Genomic DNA, 14845 nt, shown 5'->3' with positions numbered 1-14845 from the left:
TTGTGCATTTCTCCCTCAAAGATGCTGGCAATTTGATCAATAAAAGCAAGGTCCATTAAACTAATTATTGTTTTGACAGAAAGTTCTGGCCCATATATGGTTAGCAGAGTGGCTTCACAACTCCAGGGTCCCAGGTTCGATTCCCGGTTGGGTCACTGTCTGTGTGGAGTCTGCACGTCCTCCCCGTGTGTGCGTGGGTTTCCTCCGGGTGCTCCGGTTTCCTCCCATAGTCCAAAGATGTGTGGGTTAGGTGGATTGGCCATGCTAATTTGTCCTCAAGTGTCCAAACACATTAGGTGGGGTTACTGGGTTACAGGGGTAGGGTGGAGGCGTGGGCTTAAGTGGGGTGCTCTTTCCAAGGGCCGGTGCAGATTCGATGGGCCAAATGGTCTCCTTTTGCACTGTAAATTCTACTTGGTGAGATTTATCGTACACCATGGGCAGGATTCTCCCAGCCCGGGGCCAGGGTGGAATCCCCGCAACCAGGCCCCGATGCCGCCACGCGATTCTCCTGTACGCTGTACATGGCCGGGCCACCAATTCTCCAGCCCGGATGGCCTGAACAGCCACTAACACAGCAGAGTCCCGCTGGCGCCGTCCACACCTAGTCGCAGCCGGCAGGAGCTCCGGGCGCAGGGTCGGGGGGGAAGCCTGTGGAGGGGTGGGGGGGGCGTCTGATGGGGCCTGGCCCGCAATCGGGGCCCAATCAGTGGGCAGGCCTCTCGCTTCCTGGGCCTATTTTCTTCCACACCAGCCCCTGAACTCCTGCGCCATGTTACATCAGGGCCGGCACGTTGAGGGAGGCCACCGCGTATGTGCGGTTTGGCGCCGGTGCCACTGCGCATGCGCAGATCCCACGGTGCACAGTTCACGCCGGGATGGGAGGCTGGAGCGGTGCGAATGGCTCCAGCGCCGTGCTGGCCCCCTGTAGGGGCCAGAATCGGTACTCCCAGCAGCCCATTCACGCCATCGTGAAACACGATGCCGTTTCCGATGGCGTGGACACTCTGCCACCGAATGGGAGAATCCCGCTTCATTCTTGCATAGAGAAGTGAGATTTCCTTTCCATACAAACACACTTGAGAAAATGGTACTTTTATTGTGCAGTTTATACACAATGAATTTTTAAAAATATATATATGTAAACACAACATTCACCTTGCCGCTGAAATATCCTTCCCCAGTGGTGGCAACATTCCTCCTTGGAGATATAACTTCCTTCCGGAGTCACAGAAAACGATGTCCCACACCGACTGCAAACCTGGATCAATGCTTAAAATAAATAAAAATTACAACTTGAACCTTTTGCTCAAAACTTCATCGAGGTATCTGAGATACACAGTACCAAAGATTTCTAATGATCCCAGAATGAAAACCAGCACTGCAGCAGAATCACTTGAGGCAGACCACAAGACTAAAAAGGGCAGCACAGAGCAAACCAATCACGTGGTGAGGCAGCAGTGACAGCGTGACAATCATTTTGCTGGTAGTGGAAATGAGCGGCTCTATTCATGGCGTCCCACAGTCGGGCCACAGATTTAACTGGGAGGTCCTCTCAGTGTCCTCTTTCCCCACTCAGGAATGTGGATCCCAAAGCTCCATTCTGTTTAAAAATTCATCCATGGATTACATGTTAATATTCAAAAGGTCAACATTGACACAACGATATTTTGCATGGAACCCAGAAAACAAACGAGGACACGGAGAATAGGTCAATGTTTGTAAACCAAAATCATGTTGCTGGATGGATTCATTTGGGGTCTCTCCAGATATGGATTGATGGACCGGGGCCCTTCACAATTGCGTTGTGGGTTTTTTGATTTCTAGAATGTACAATTGTTTTCTGTATACATTAACAGCGCTATATTCCATAGACACAGCAGCATAGGAAAAGGCATATGGCCCAATTCCATGTTGGCTCTCTGTCCAGCAATTCAATCCGTCCCCTTTTCCAAACACATCCCCCCTGGGGCATTGAAAGTTTATTTCCTTCATGCACCCATCCAATTTCCTTTTCAAATCATTAATCATTTCAGCTCTTTGACTTTGGGATTATTCTGATATTCTGTCACACAATACTGATCCCGTACGTTTATGCAATACCTCCATGCCTCCAATATTAATCAAAGTGCAGAACTAACAGGGATTAAGTGCTAACCTGACAAAGGGGTTGAAATAATAAGGCGAAACCGGAGTGATCACATCACAAGTTTATAGTCAGGGTACCTTTATTGAAAAGTTCAATGACTGAACCACTCAGATATTTCATAATCATTTCCATATTTTGGTGATTCATATTTTACAGTGAGCACAGACAAAAAGAACGGTCCCTGTTCTGCAGATATGGATTTGGAGTTCAGTGCGCCCTTAGCAAGTAGGTATTAATATGTGCCCCACCCCATCTCAAACCCCTTCTGTCCATCCCGAAAGCTCTGTATATCACGCTTTGATCATGCAAGCCGTCACCCCAATCCTCCTCCCGGACCCTCAGGACACAAAACAAACACCACTGTACATAGCTGCTGATCCGACAGTGTAGGGACTGTAACTCTGCCATCTCTTCACTGGCATAAATTGTCTTCAATCACATCAGCCAAAATTCTACTGCTTATTACTGAAGATGTTTAGTGGAAAGTTAAAGCTTCTGAAACCTTACCTACCATGGAAGTGGAACACAGGAACAGGAGTGGGCCATTCAGCCCCTCGAGCCGGTCTCACCATTTAATGAGATCATGGCTGATCTGTGACCGAACTCCATATACCTGCCTTTGGCCCACATCCATTAATATCTTGGCTTAGCAATAATCTATCTATCTCAGATATAAAATTAATGGTTCCAGCTTCAACTGCTGTTTGTGGGAGAGAGTTCCAAACCTCTACCACCCTCTGCGTGAACAAATGCTTCCTAATATCTCTCCTGAACGGTCTGGCCCTAATTTTAAGACAATTTCTCCCCTAGTTTTAGAATCTCTAACTAGTGGTAATTGGGAGGAAAGCAGATCATAATCAAAGATCTAACTAACTCTCACTGAAGGATTCTTGACACTACTATTGCAGGTTTATTGGGCAGCGCAGTGGTTAGCACTGTTGCTTCACAGCGCCAGGGTCCCGGGTTCGATTCCCGCTTGGGTCATTGTGCAGACTCGGCACAGACATTCTCCCCGTGTCTGCGTGAGTTTCCTCCGGGTGCTCCAGTTTCCTCCCACAAGTCCCAAAAAACGTGCTGTTGGGTGAATTAGACATTCTGAATTCTCCGTGTATCCGAACAGGCGCCGGAATGTGGCGACTAGGGGCTTTTCACAGTAACTTCATTGCACTGTTAATGTAAGCCTACTTGTGACAATAATAAAGGTTATTATTAAGAAAGTCGCTGGAACCAAAACGGTTGCTTGCAGACTTCATGAACCTCAAATCATCTTTTTACATGTAATGCACGAGACGATATCCTTGGAAAGGTGTGACTTAAGAGTTACAGCTTCAGGTAAAGTCTGCTTTCTCTGTTCAAACTGCACCCATTTAGGAAAGAATGACTTTTCTTTCAACGTCATTTGTAGATCACCAAACCAAAGCAGCCGTGAACCAGTACAGATCAGGCAGGATTTGGGGACAGATATTTTTAAAATTACATTAAAAATGTTTCACCTTGAACTGCAGAAATGTCAATCCTGTGATTAGTTACTTTAATTACACAGCACCATTCACTAGATTCATTGGTGTATAGAAGCAGCTTTTAGAAACATGCAGGTTGGTGTCCTTGTGCCTTGATGCATAGTTTTCAAATTTAAAAAAGCATCTTTGATGGGCTGCAAATCAGTACAATTAACGGAAACCTCTCACGATTAATTATCTGGAAGGATGGCCAGGTTTCTAACAATGACTTTCAAATTAGTGCAATTGCAGAAACAATTCTCATTTAATTTAATGCAAGTTTTGAAATTCCTCTTTCTTTTGCGATGGTTTGAGTGATTTTGGAAGCAGAAGCAGAATTCTGAACATTGACGGGGTGCTATTAGGAAAAGACTTGCATTATTTTATGCATCTGCAATAGTCAGTGATTTAGTTTATGAGCCAACAGCGACATCTACTGGATGATGGGTTTAGTTACAAGAAGGTTATGAGAAAACAAGCCAAGCTCAGAAAGAAAATAATCAATTATTGGGTGTAATTTAATACTCACAGCAGGCACGAGGCATTACTCAAATGAAAATTGTACCAAGTCTTGCATTTAGATAGCACCTTTAACAAAGAATGTTTCTTCAGAGTTGTAATCAGCCCAAACGGATTGCTGGGATGGAGTAGCCTGAAGCTTGGTTTAAAAGAGTTGAATTGGAGGTGAAGCAGATGGGGGTCAGGGAAGGGATCGTGGGAGTGAGTGTGTTAGACAGTTGAAGATACAGCCACCAATGGTGCAAGAGTGAGGGATGTGCAAGAGACCTGAAATTGAGTGGGGAGGCGGGGGGGGGGGGGGGGGGGGGGAAGGGGGAAAGAAGAGTTAAATGGAGGATTACAGAGATAGAGATGAACAAGGGATTTAAACACAAAGGACGAGAAATTTAAATTGTCGAATTTGTAGCCAACGAGGTGAACAGGACAAGTGGGTGAAGATTAGGATAGAGGCAGCAGAGCTTTGGATGAGCTGCTGTTTACAGCGAATGGAGGGGATCAGAAGCTGGTCAAGAGTGGAGGAAGAATCGAATGTGGAGAGATAAAGGCACAGACGAGGACACTTGGCAATAGTTCATTGTAACTCAGATTTATTTCTCCAGTCAACCATGCCAAGTATGACCGAGGGTTTCAGCGTCGGTTGAGCGAGGGGTAGAAGGAGATAATGAAGCTCAAATATAAGAAAGCTGGATATTGACCTGCCATAGCAGACCTGATTCTTAATGATTATCAAATAAGCTATTTTTATGCTCGCTGAGCTACTATTTGTATTGGTGGGTGGAGAAATTGGGGCCACTAGTTTGGTACTCACTGGAGTTTAGAAGAATGAGAGGGGATCTCATTGAATCGTATAGAATTCTGACAGGGTCGGACAAACCAGATTCAGGGGTGTTGTTTCCTCTGGCTGGGGTGGGGGTCTAGAACAGGAGTCACACAGTCGTCATGATATGCAAATACGCAACCAATGAATACTCAGAATAGGACACAACCAATGGACAGTCAGGACACTCAGGTGGCATCACCACAAGGGGGCGCGACATAAACACTATCAAAGGGATGAGGCACTCACACCCTGCCTCTTTCCACAGACAGACATCTAGAGAGTTAGACAGGGTTGATCAGCAACATCACACCCCAGCACGTGGCTTAGAGCAAGCTGGTACAGTTAGACTGAGTTACTACAGTTAGATTAGCAGAGAGTCGAACTCATTGAGAACTGTGTTAATAGCTCAATAAACACATTGAACTCATTTCAGAGTCTGGAGCATCCTTTAGTTAAGACTGCATCAAGTAGCAGCCTGTGTTATCTGAAGCAGCAGAACACAACAACAGTGTCAGGATATGGGGTGGGCCTTTTAGGAGAAATTTCTTCACTCGCGCAGTGAACCTGTGGTTCGAGAGAAAGCGATGGAAGCCAAAGCTGAATTATTTACTCCTGCTTCTGTTTTCCATGTTTTCCCAAGGATGCATATTGGTACCAATTTTTTAAACCCAACACCTGCAGGCAGTACAGTATTGTGTAGATTTCACTTTAGCCAAGTCAACTATCGTAAAGGGAAAGAGCTTATACTCACAGTCAGCGATATATTTCTTTGCATCACCATTGAAGAGCAGGGCAATTCCTGGTTGGTCAGGGTTGTAGCGAGGGTATCCAGTCGCCTTCAACTCTTCCTCAGTTAAGACATAGTCCTTGAGCACTCTATAAAGTGCAGCACCTGTAAAGTTTTAAATAGAATACATCCAAAGTCCAATGAAAATTTCGTCTGCTGTCATACTGGAATACCAAGTGTTGATTTTCATTCAAATTCTTAAAAAACTAATCAATTATGGTTAGAATCTGGACAGTGGAACTCATTCAATGATTTTTTTTTATAAATTTAGATTATCCAACTATTTTTTCCAATTAAGGGGGCAATTTAGTGTGGCCAATCCACCTACTCTGCACATTTTTGGGTTGTGGGGGCGAAACCCACGCAGACACGGGGAAAATGTGCAAACTCCACACGGACAGTGACCCAGAGCTGGGATCGAACCTGGGACCTCAGCACCGTAAGGCAGCTGTGCCAACTACTAGGCCACCGTGCTGCCCTGAACTCATTCAATGATAAATTACTCCCAGGTTAGGTATAGAACAGCTGGATACAGAGTAATATACACCCCATTTTGATTATTCCCAAACTTGTTTGATTGAAGGATCTCTTTTCAAATGGACCTCCTCATCCAAAATTAAAATACGATAAAATATGAAAGGGTTGCATATGGAGTATTAGCTTTTAATCAGGTAGTCAATTGCATGGTATTGGGTATATTTTTTTTTTAAGTTATCGAACTGCCCCTTAAATGTCTCTATACTATTCACCTCAAACACTCCCAGTGGGAGCGAGTTCCACATTCCCATCACTCAGTGACGAGGGTTCTCCTGAATTCCTGCTAAATTTATCAGAGACTATCTTATACTTGATGTTCCCCGGTACTGGTTCCCCAGCAACTGGAAACATCTTCCCTACATACATCCCATATAAACCCGTCAAACCTCTGCATGATCTACCAGTCACCCCTCAGCCTCTTCTTGAGAAGTAAGCCCCAACCTGGTCAATCTTTTCCAACCGGTCACAGTTCTGGTATCTTGAGAAAATGTTCTATTTGGAAAGCACAGCAACATCATAAGCATGTCACTACAGATACAACTAGAACTATTCCTTCACTGCTCATTACATAATTAACAACATTCTCTTCTGACCAGTGCAATACCCAGTAACAAAAATTGAAATACTGCGGATACTGGGAACGCAAAACAGAAGCCAAAAATGTCATCAATTTGAAACATTTACTTAGTTTCAGTCTCCACAGATGCTGGCAGTCCCGAGAATTCCCCAATGGGAACAGAGTAACCATTACGTCCTCTTATCTGGCGCCAGGATATAGATCAGAGTGAGAAAGAATAAAATGGTTTTTTTTTTTACAAAGTGACAAAGAAGCAAAACGTTATAATATTTCACTCCCTAAGAGGATATTTTGCATTACGAACTTCTTAATTAACTCACCTTCCAGAATTGTTCCGGAGGAAGATCGCTTCCTTTTCGCAGAGGAACGACCTCAAAACAAAATTAAATGCAGTTAGTTACCACTTTGCAAGTTGTCAGTTGCTGTTTTAGACAGACCAAGTCAATGTAATGGATGAAAAGAAAAAAGTCATATATATTACTTCAACTCGCGGAGCAGTGTCTTGAAGATAATTAAGCTAACTATTTTAATTTGCATTCTGTAATAGTCAAATTGCCAGAACTGTCAGCATTCAAATACAATTCAGGAGATGAAATTAGGGAATATTCTGAATTCAAAGAGTTTCTGTACAACAGTGATCAAATCACGGACCCATCATCCAAAACATCAGAAAATGGTAGGTCATTCAGCCTCTCGAGCCCGCTCCACCATTCATTCTCATCATAACTGGTCCTCTAACTCAATGTGATACTCCCACTCTCTCCTTTGACACCTTTACTGTCTAGAAATCTATTTCCATCTTAAATAGATACGGTGACTTGGCCTCCAGAGTCTTCCTTGGTAGCGAATTCCATAGGTTCAAACTCTCTGCCACTGCGAAAAAGACCCATTTGTTCCTAATCTATTTCCTGTCCGATAACCAATTCTCAATCCATGCCAATATATTACATACGCTTTATTTTTTATTTATTTTTACACACTAACCTCTTGTGTGGACTTAATCAAAAGCTTTCTAAAAATCCAAATACTCCACATCCACTGGTTCACCTTCATCTATTCTACTAGTCATGGCCTCAAAAAACTCCAGTAAGTTTGTCAAACATGATTTCCCTTTCAGAAATTAATGTTGACTTTGTCTAATCCTGTTGATGTTTGCCAAGTGCCTTGTTATCACATTGTTAATGATAGACTCTAGCATTTTCCCTACCTACTGAACTTAGGCTTACCAGTCTGCAATTGCTGTTTTTCTCCCTCACTCTTTTTTTTAAAAAAGAGATAGTAGGGTTACATTTGCCACCCACGAATCTGCTGGACTGTTCCAGGATCTAGAGAATAGGGGCTGGTTTAGCAATGGCCTAAACAGCTGGCTTGTAATGCAGATCAAGGCCAGAGCGTGGGTTCAATTCCCGTACCGGCCTCCCCGAACAGGCGCCGAAATGTGGCAACTAGGGGCTTTTCACAGTGACTTCAAGCCTACTTGTGACAGTGATTATTATATTATTAATTTCAGAAGGTGACAACCAATGCATCCACTGTTTCCAATGCTGCCTCCTTTAGTACCCTGGGATGTAGATCATCAGACCCTGGGTATTTATCAGCTTTCACTCCCATTATTCTCCAGCACTATTTTTTCCACAAATACTAATTTCCTTCAATTCCTCCTTCTCACTGGATCCTTGCTTCACTTGCATTTCTGGGAAGCTATTGGTGTCTTCCTCCATGAAGCCAGAAATAACTTAATTGCTCTGCCATTTCCTTCTGCTCTATAAATTCTCCAGTTTTGTAGTGTAAGGGTCCTGCATTTGTCTTCATTAATCTATTTTCTTTTAAAAACACACTTGGAGAAGCTTTGATGTTTTTTGCAAGTTTACTCTCATACTCCATTTTCTCCCTCCTGATCAATCTCCTTTGCTGAATTCTAAACTGCACCTACTCCTTGGGCTTGCTACTTTTTCTAGCAACTTTATATGATTGGGATCTAATACTACCCTTCAATTTATTCTGTTAACCATGGCTGGGTTACTTTTCCAGCTTTCTTTTTGTGCCCGAAAGGAATATTATAACGGTTTCAATGCATGCATCTGTTCCTTCAATATTAGCCATTGCCTTCCCACTGTCACCATCATGCCCCGTAACAGTCAATTTGCCCCTCATACCTTTTTGTGGTTTATTTCGTTTAGATTTAGGGCCCTAGTTTGGGTTAAAACTTTTTATCCCAAAAGAATAATCCCATTTTATGGTCACTCTTCCCTAAAGGACCCTGCGCATCAAGATTATTAATTAACCCACCCGATTGCAAAATGACAAATCTAGGATTGCCTGTTCCAGAGTTGGTTTCTTGACATACTGGTCTGAGAAAGACTGATGAACATTTCAATGGAAAGCGGATTCCCGTTCATGACTCAACATTGATCAATAAAGAGAAATATTGAAGGCATACCATCTGGAGCCATTGGTTGATGATCTATTGGATTCCGCAAGATCTTTAGCGCTTGCACAGCTACGTTCAAATACATGAACTTGCCTGTGCTACGTTCAAAAATAACCTTTTCTTCAGACAAAGCCTAAAACATAGTAAGAGGAGAAAAATAAACTATTTTTCAAAACAATTAGCAACTGGTAGCTGAACAATTTGGACTGAGGTGGTCACCCAGTTGTTGCTCCCCAGTCGATCACCAATTTGTTTTCATTCATGGACGTCGCTGGAAGGGCCAGCATTTATTGTCCATCCCTAATTGCCCTTGAACAGAGTGGCTTGCTGGACCATTTCTTTAAAAAAAAAAAATTTAGAGTACCCAATTATTCTTTTCCAATTAAGGGGCAATTTAGCATGGCCAATCCACCTAGCCTGCACATCTTTTTGGGCTGTGGGGGTGAGACCCATGCAGACATGAGGAGAATGTGCAAACTCCACACGGACAGTGATCCGGGGTCGGGATCGAACCCGGGCCCTCAGCGTCGTGAGGCAGCAGTGCTAACCACTACGCCACCATGCCGCCTTTGCTTTATCATTTCAGAGGGCATTCGGGCCAGAACAAGCAAGAATGGCAGATTTCCTTCCTTAAAAAGGTCTTTAGTGAACAAATCGATTGATGGGCCAGGATAGTGTGCCCACCAGCGGAATCGCATTCTCCCCCCTCCCGGCTAACCAGTGATGAAGCAAGGTTTCCACCCCAGAAAGATTGGGAACATCACATAATTAAATCAGAATGTATTTAAAGGGCATCCCTCCCCCCCCACCCCACATGATCCCATACATTGGGATCTCCCCCCTCCCAGTATTCCAGAGGTTGCTGGCTTTTTCCAGTGCTGCCCCATTAGTGTGACAGCGTGGGTCACACCTCACACTGTCCAATGTGGAGAGGTTAACCACCTGTGCAGCCAGAGAGATGCACACCGGCTTTTTCACCTCAGCCAGCACTCTGCAAAAAAGAAGAAATTCCAACAATGGTCACATTAGAGTTTTTAAAAAAAAGTTAGAGTGCCCGATTCTTTAAGGGCAATTTAGCGTGGCCAATCCACATTCCCTGCACAACTTTGGGTTGTGGGGGTGAGACCCATGCAGACACAGGGAGAATGTGCAAACTCCACACGGCCAGTGACCCGGGATCGAACCCGGGTCCTCAGCGTCCTGAGGCAGCAGTGCTAACCACTGCCGCCCTTACCAAAGAGTTTTCATTTCAGATTTTTATTGAATTCATATTTCACCATCTGTCACGGTGGGATTTGAGCCCAGGTCCCCAGAGCAGTACCGTGTCTCTGGATTACTAGTCAGTGACCTCCCTATAAATTGCCAAGTGCGACAATAAGATCACAATTAGCCTCAGTACCTCCTGGCTGAGGAGGGTGAAGATGTTCAGAGACAGACCTCATGGATGCTGCGGCTGGTGCTGACACGATACTCTGCGATCCATGAACAAGATAGTCTGCTTACATGAAGCGAATGGCCATTTGGCAAAATATTTCAAAGCAGGGAACGTTTGCTGACCGGTTCATGTGGAAGGAGCCCCTTTAGCTATGGCAATTTCAAGGAATATGCATTGTCCAGTGATTCAAATCTCCGCACTAACCTTTTGGATTGCTTCTTGTCGAGATGAACAAGTCTTCAAAAACTCTTCGATAAAGAAGCTGAGATACTGCTTCCGCACGTTGTTGGAGACTTTTGATCCTCGCTTCGAATTAGTTCTCTGAAAAAAGAAGTCAATTTATTGTGCACGGCGTGGGACGAAGGCGGAGGATTTCTTTTATTTTAAATGTAACTGTGCATCTACCTGTGTAGCAGGAACAGGGCTGGCTGACTCCAGTGGTGAAACGGTGTGTGTACTTTTAGACGTACTGCTAGAGACAATCCTTTCTTTTGATGGCACATTACAGCTGGAGCTAGAGATTGCACTGGGACGTTTCCTGAATGAATTCCAAGAAGCTAGGGGCAATCCCACAGTTAATGGTGAATAATAAATATAGTCTAGCCATTGTCGCAAATAAATATCATTCTTTCCCGCCCTCCACTCCCCATTAGTAACGTTGCACAAGAAAATAACAAATCACATACCACCACCTTCTATGGAAAACTTTCCAGAGCTGGGAAAAATCATAAAAAAGTGACTAACTCCTAATCATTATTCAGAAACTCCTTCCCCACTACAGTCAAATAGCTGACCAACCCATCCTGAAGAGGGCCATTGATGAAGAATGGTCACCTGACCAATGTTCCAGAGCATCACTGATGAAGAATGGTCACCTGACCAATGTTCCAGAGCATTACTGAAGTATTCATGTTCTGGAGATTTCTGGAAAGATTCAAAAAGTAGAGGGTGGGGAGGGGAGCTAGGATCCGACGCTATATTTTTATTTATTCTCCGGAAGAAAGATTGATCCTTTTTGTGGGAAGGGATGGAGATAGACAAGCAAAGGCTATATTTTGTGTTCAGATGCAAGGGTGATCCAGCCAATGTTTACCGCGCATTCAAGAAGTCTTTATAGTTTAGATTCTCTTTTGAAGCATAAACTGAACCAAGAAAATAACAGACTAATTATAACTTCAGGTAATATCTAAATTACCTACCCACCCCAGGGCAGTTTATGGTCTCTCCCTCCATCAAGATCAACGGAGAAGCCCAATCAAATGTGGAACATCTTCCGGACCTGGAGAGCCACCACTGCTCTAGGGACGACAAAGCAGAGATCCAACATTATATCAAATTCATGAGAGCCTCATTCAAACACTCCAGGATAAAGAGTGTTTGACAACTGACATGTGTGCTGACACAAAAGATCCGAGTGTATAAGGCAGTCGTCCTCCCAATTGACGGCTCAGAAACTTGGGACTCAGTACAAGACTTCAAGAACATAGGCGGTACCATCAACTCTGTTTGAGATGGATTCTTGCACCAGCTGGGAGGACAGGCACACAAACATCAGCCTCCTAGAAACAGGCAAAGCACCAGCATCAAGGCCATGATCATCTGAAACCAACTCCACTGGGCCGGCCATGTGCTTGGGATGTCAGAGTCCCGACTGGCAAAGTAAATCTTCTTTGCCCAACATAAGGGGGGCTCCCGAATAAGAGGACAAAGGAAACACTTAAAACACACCCTGAAGGTTTACCTCAAGAAATGTAACATGGATGTCAACGCCTGGGAGACCCTTACTCAGAAGAGACCCGGCTGAAGTGACATATTGTTAAGAGGACAACCAACAACAAGAGAATGCCCGGGAAAGGAGCCCGAGTAAGAATTACCAGCAATCTCGAATCCAAGGACTGATCCCACTTCCCGGAAATACCTGTCAAGTGTGTGGTCGAAGATGCTGCTCTAGGATTGGGCACATCAGCCACACAAGGACCCACAGGCCAGCTGGTAACAGTTTTAGATGGACAATCATACTCGTCAGCGAGTGATAGCCAAAAGAGAAGAAGAATTCGTCGCCACTCAATTCTCCAGATTGTAATATAACAGACTTTTAACTCCATATCACCTCAATGATCCCACTTCACCCAAATGGACCACACTGCAAAAGCATTGGCATTAGTTTAAATTTGTATCCCAGAATGTATTGCTTTAAAATGGAGCTGGAGAGTAATGCAGGGAAATTATTAAGAAAGCTTATTTTCCCTCTGAACAAAATGAGCTCAAGTTGAGAATGAAGCACCGAGTTACTGAGCTACCCCCATTCCACCCACCCTTCGCGATGGTACAAGGCAGTCCAAATTCAACAAGGCTTGTGGAACAGAGTGAAGATTTTTTTTTAATGTATAGAAGAACTGCCGTGCATGTGTAGTAGTGCCAGGCTGTTGTGGAATGGAATATTAGGTGTGGTTGGGAGCCAGGCAGCCACATGGACACCCAAAAAGCCAGAGCTGGCCATCCCAGGCCTGGGAACCAGATTTTATTTGAATGTCGGGAGAACAGGTGCGGTGATTATATGTCAATGTAAATAAAGCTCATTTAAACCCAATCAGGCCTGGGATGATGTATTGTAGCTGGACTAACAATCCACCAACACTACCCAACAAGGAGCTACCATTGAGCTGCTTATAGCAGTTAACCAGTGAGCACAAAATGATGGCAGAGATGCACATCTTTCCCTGTCATTAATGCTATATTAAAGACTTCATTTGAACAAACAGAAATACCTGTCAAATATAATCACAAACAAAAAAAAAACTATAATTTGAGTCAGGGAGTAACAAAATACAGCAGATACCAGCAACCCAAAATTAAAACCGAAAATGCTGCAAATACTCAACAGGTTAGGCAGCATCTGTGGAGGAACAAAGGTTAATTCTACAGGTCAAATTTCAGCAAGACCCATTACTAACTCTTCTTGGTTGAAAATATTCCAAGGATGGTCATTTAGAATTTTGGTGATAGATTACTGACGAATTACAGGCTCATACAAAGTCAGGGCCTGAAACATTACCTCCCCCTCTCTCCGGACATACTGCCAGACCTGCCAAGCGTTTCCAGCACTTTTGGCTTTCTTACAAAGATATTGGACTGGATTCTCCGATTTTGAGGCAATGCCCCCATGCCGGCCAGGGAACGATGACGTTTTACGACCGAAAAATCAGCTGGGGACTAGCAGCCGAGCTGCGTTGAGCACCTGGCTCCAGCTGCCGATACGGCCCGGAGGATTGCTGGCTTTGTGGCCGTACATGCGCATGGCGGGACCTTCAGTGGCTGCAGAACGTGGCGCTGGCCGCTTGCGGAACCCGGCCTGCAAACTAGTGCACCCCTCTTTTACCGGACCACCCCCAACCCCCCTGCCTGCGGATCAGATCTCCCCCGACTGTGGCAGCGCTGGACTGAGCGCTCAGCCACCACGCTGAGTTCCTGACTAATGATAGCACATACGGCCGACGCAATCGGGAACTCGGCTGATTGGGGGCGGAGCATGGGGGGGGGGCTCGGCTTGAGGCAGTCAGAACGGCGCGTGAGTACGCTGCTGTGGGGGGAGCGGCGTGAGTACGCTGCTGTGGGGGGAGCGGGGGTGAGTACGCTGCTGTGGGGGGGGAGCGGGGTGAGTACGCTGCTGTGGGGGGAGCGGCGTGAGTACGCTGCTGTGGGGGGAGGGGCGTGAGTACGCTGCTGTGGGGGGAGCGGCGTGAGTACGCTGCTGTGGGGGGAGCGGCGTGAGTACGCTGCTGTGGGGGGGGGGGGGGAGTACGTGCTGTGGGGGGAGCGGGGTGAGTACGCTGCGGGGGGGGGGGTGAGTACGCTGCTGTGGGGGGAGCGGGGTGAGTACGCTGCTGTGGGGGGAGCGGGGTGAGTACGCTGCTGTGGGGGGAGGGGTGAGTACGCTGCTGTGGGGGGGGAGGGGTGAGTACGCTGCTGTGGGGGGAGCGGGGCGAGTACGCTGCTGTGGTGGGGGGGCGGGTGAGTACGCTGCTGTGGGGGGAGCGGTGGGAGTACGCTGCTGTGGGGGGAGGGTGTGAGTACGCTGCTGTGGGGGGAGC

General features: G+C 45.5%; 1 protein-coding gene across 1 annotated transcript in view; it reads right to left on the bottom strand.

The window, feature by feature from the left end:
• LOC119970057 (RNA exonuclease 1 homolog) overlaps positions 1 to 13857 on the bottom strand; it is a 30949-nt gene extending 17092 nt beyond the window's left edge. The window contains exons 1-7 of the mRNA XM_038804022.1: positions 13810 to 13857; positions 11160 to 11311; positions 10959 to 11075; positions 9329 to 9452; positions 7209 to 7259; positions 5739 to 5879; positions 1159 to 1272 (exon numbers count right to left, since the gene is read on the bottom strand). Coding sequence (XP_038659950.1) covers positions 1159 to 1272; positions 5739 to 5879; positions 7209 to 7259; positions 9329 to 9404 — 382 coding nt within the window. The 5' untranslated portion in view covers positions 9405 to 9452; positions 10959 to 11075; positions 11160 to 11311; positions 13810 to 13857. The remainder of the gene's footprint in view (positions 1 to 1158; positions 1273 to 5738; positions 5880 to 7208; positions 7260 to 9328; positions 9453 to 10958; positions 11076 to 11159; positions 11312 to 13809) is intronic.
• Between the last annotated feature and the right edge of the window lie 988 nt (positions 13858 to 14845).

Source organism: Scyliorhinus canicula, chromosome 8, assembly GCF_902713615.1.
Source record: "Scyliorhinus canicula chromosome 8, sScyCan1.1, whole genome shotgun sequence".
NCBI classification, from domain to species: Eukaryota; Metazoa; Chordata; class Chondrichthyes; order Carcharhiniformes; family Scyliorhinidae; genus Scyliorhinus; species Scyliorhinus canicula.
The sequence above is the reverse complement of the archived record's forward strand: the minus strand, read 5'-3'. Positions and strand labels throughout refer to the sequence as shown.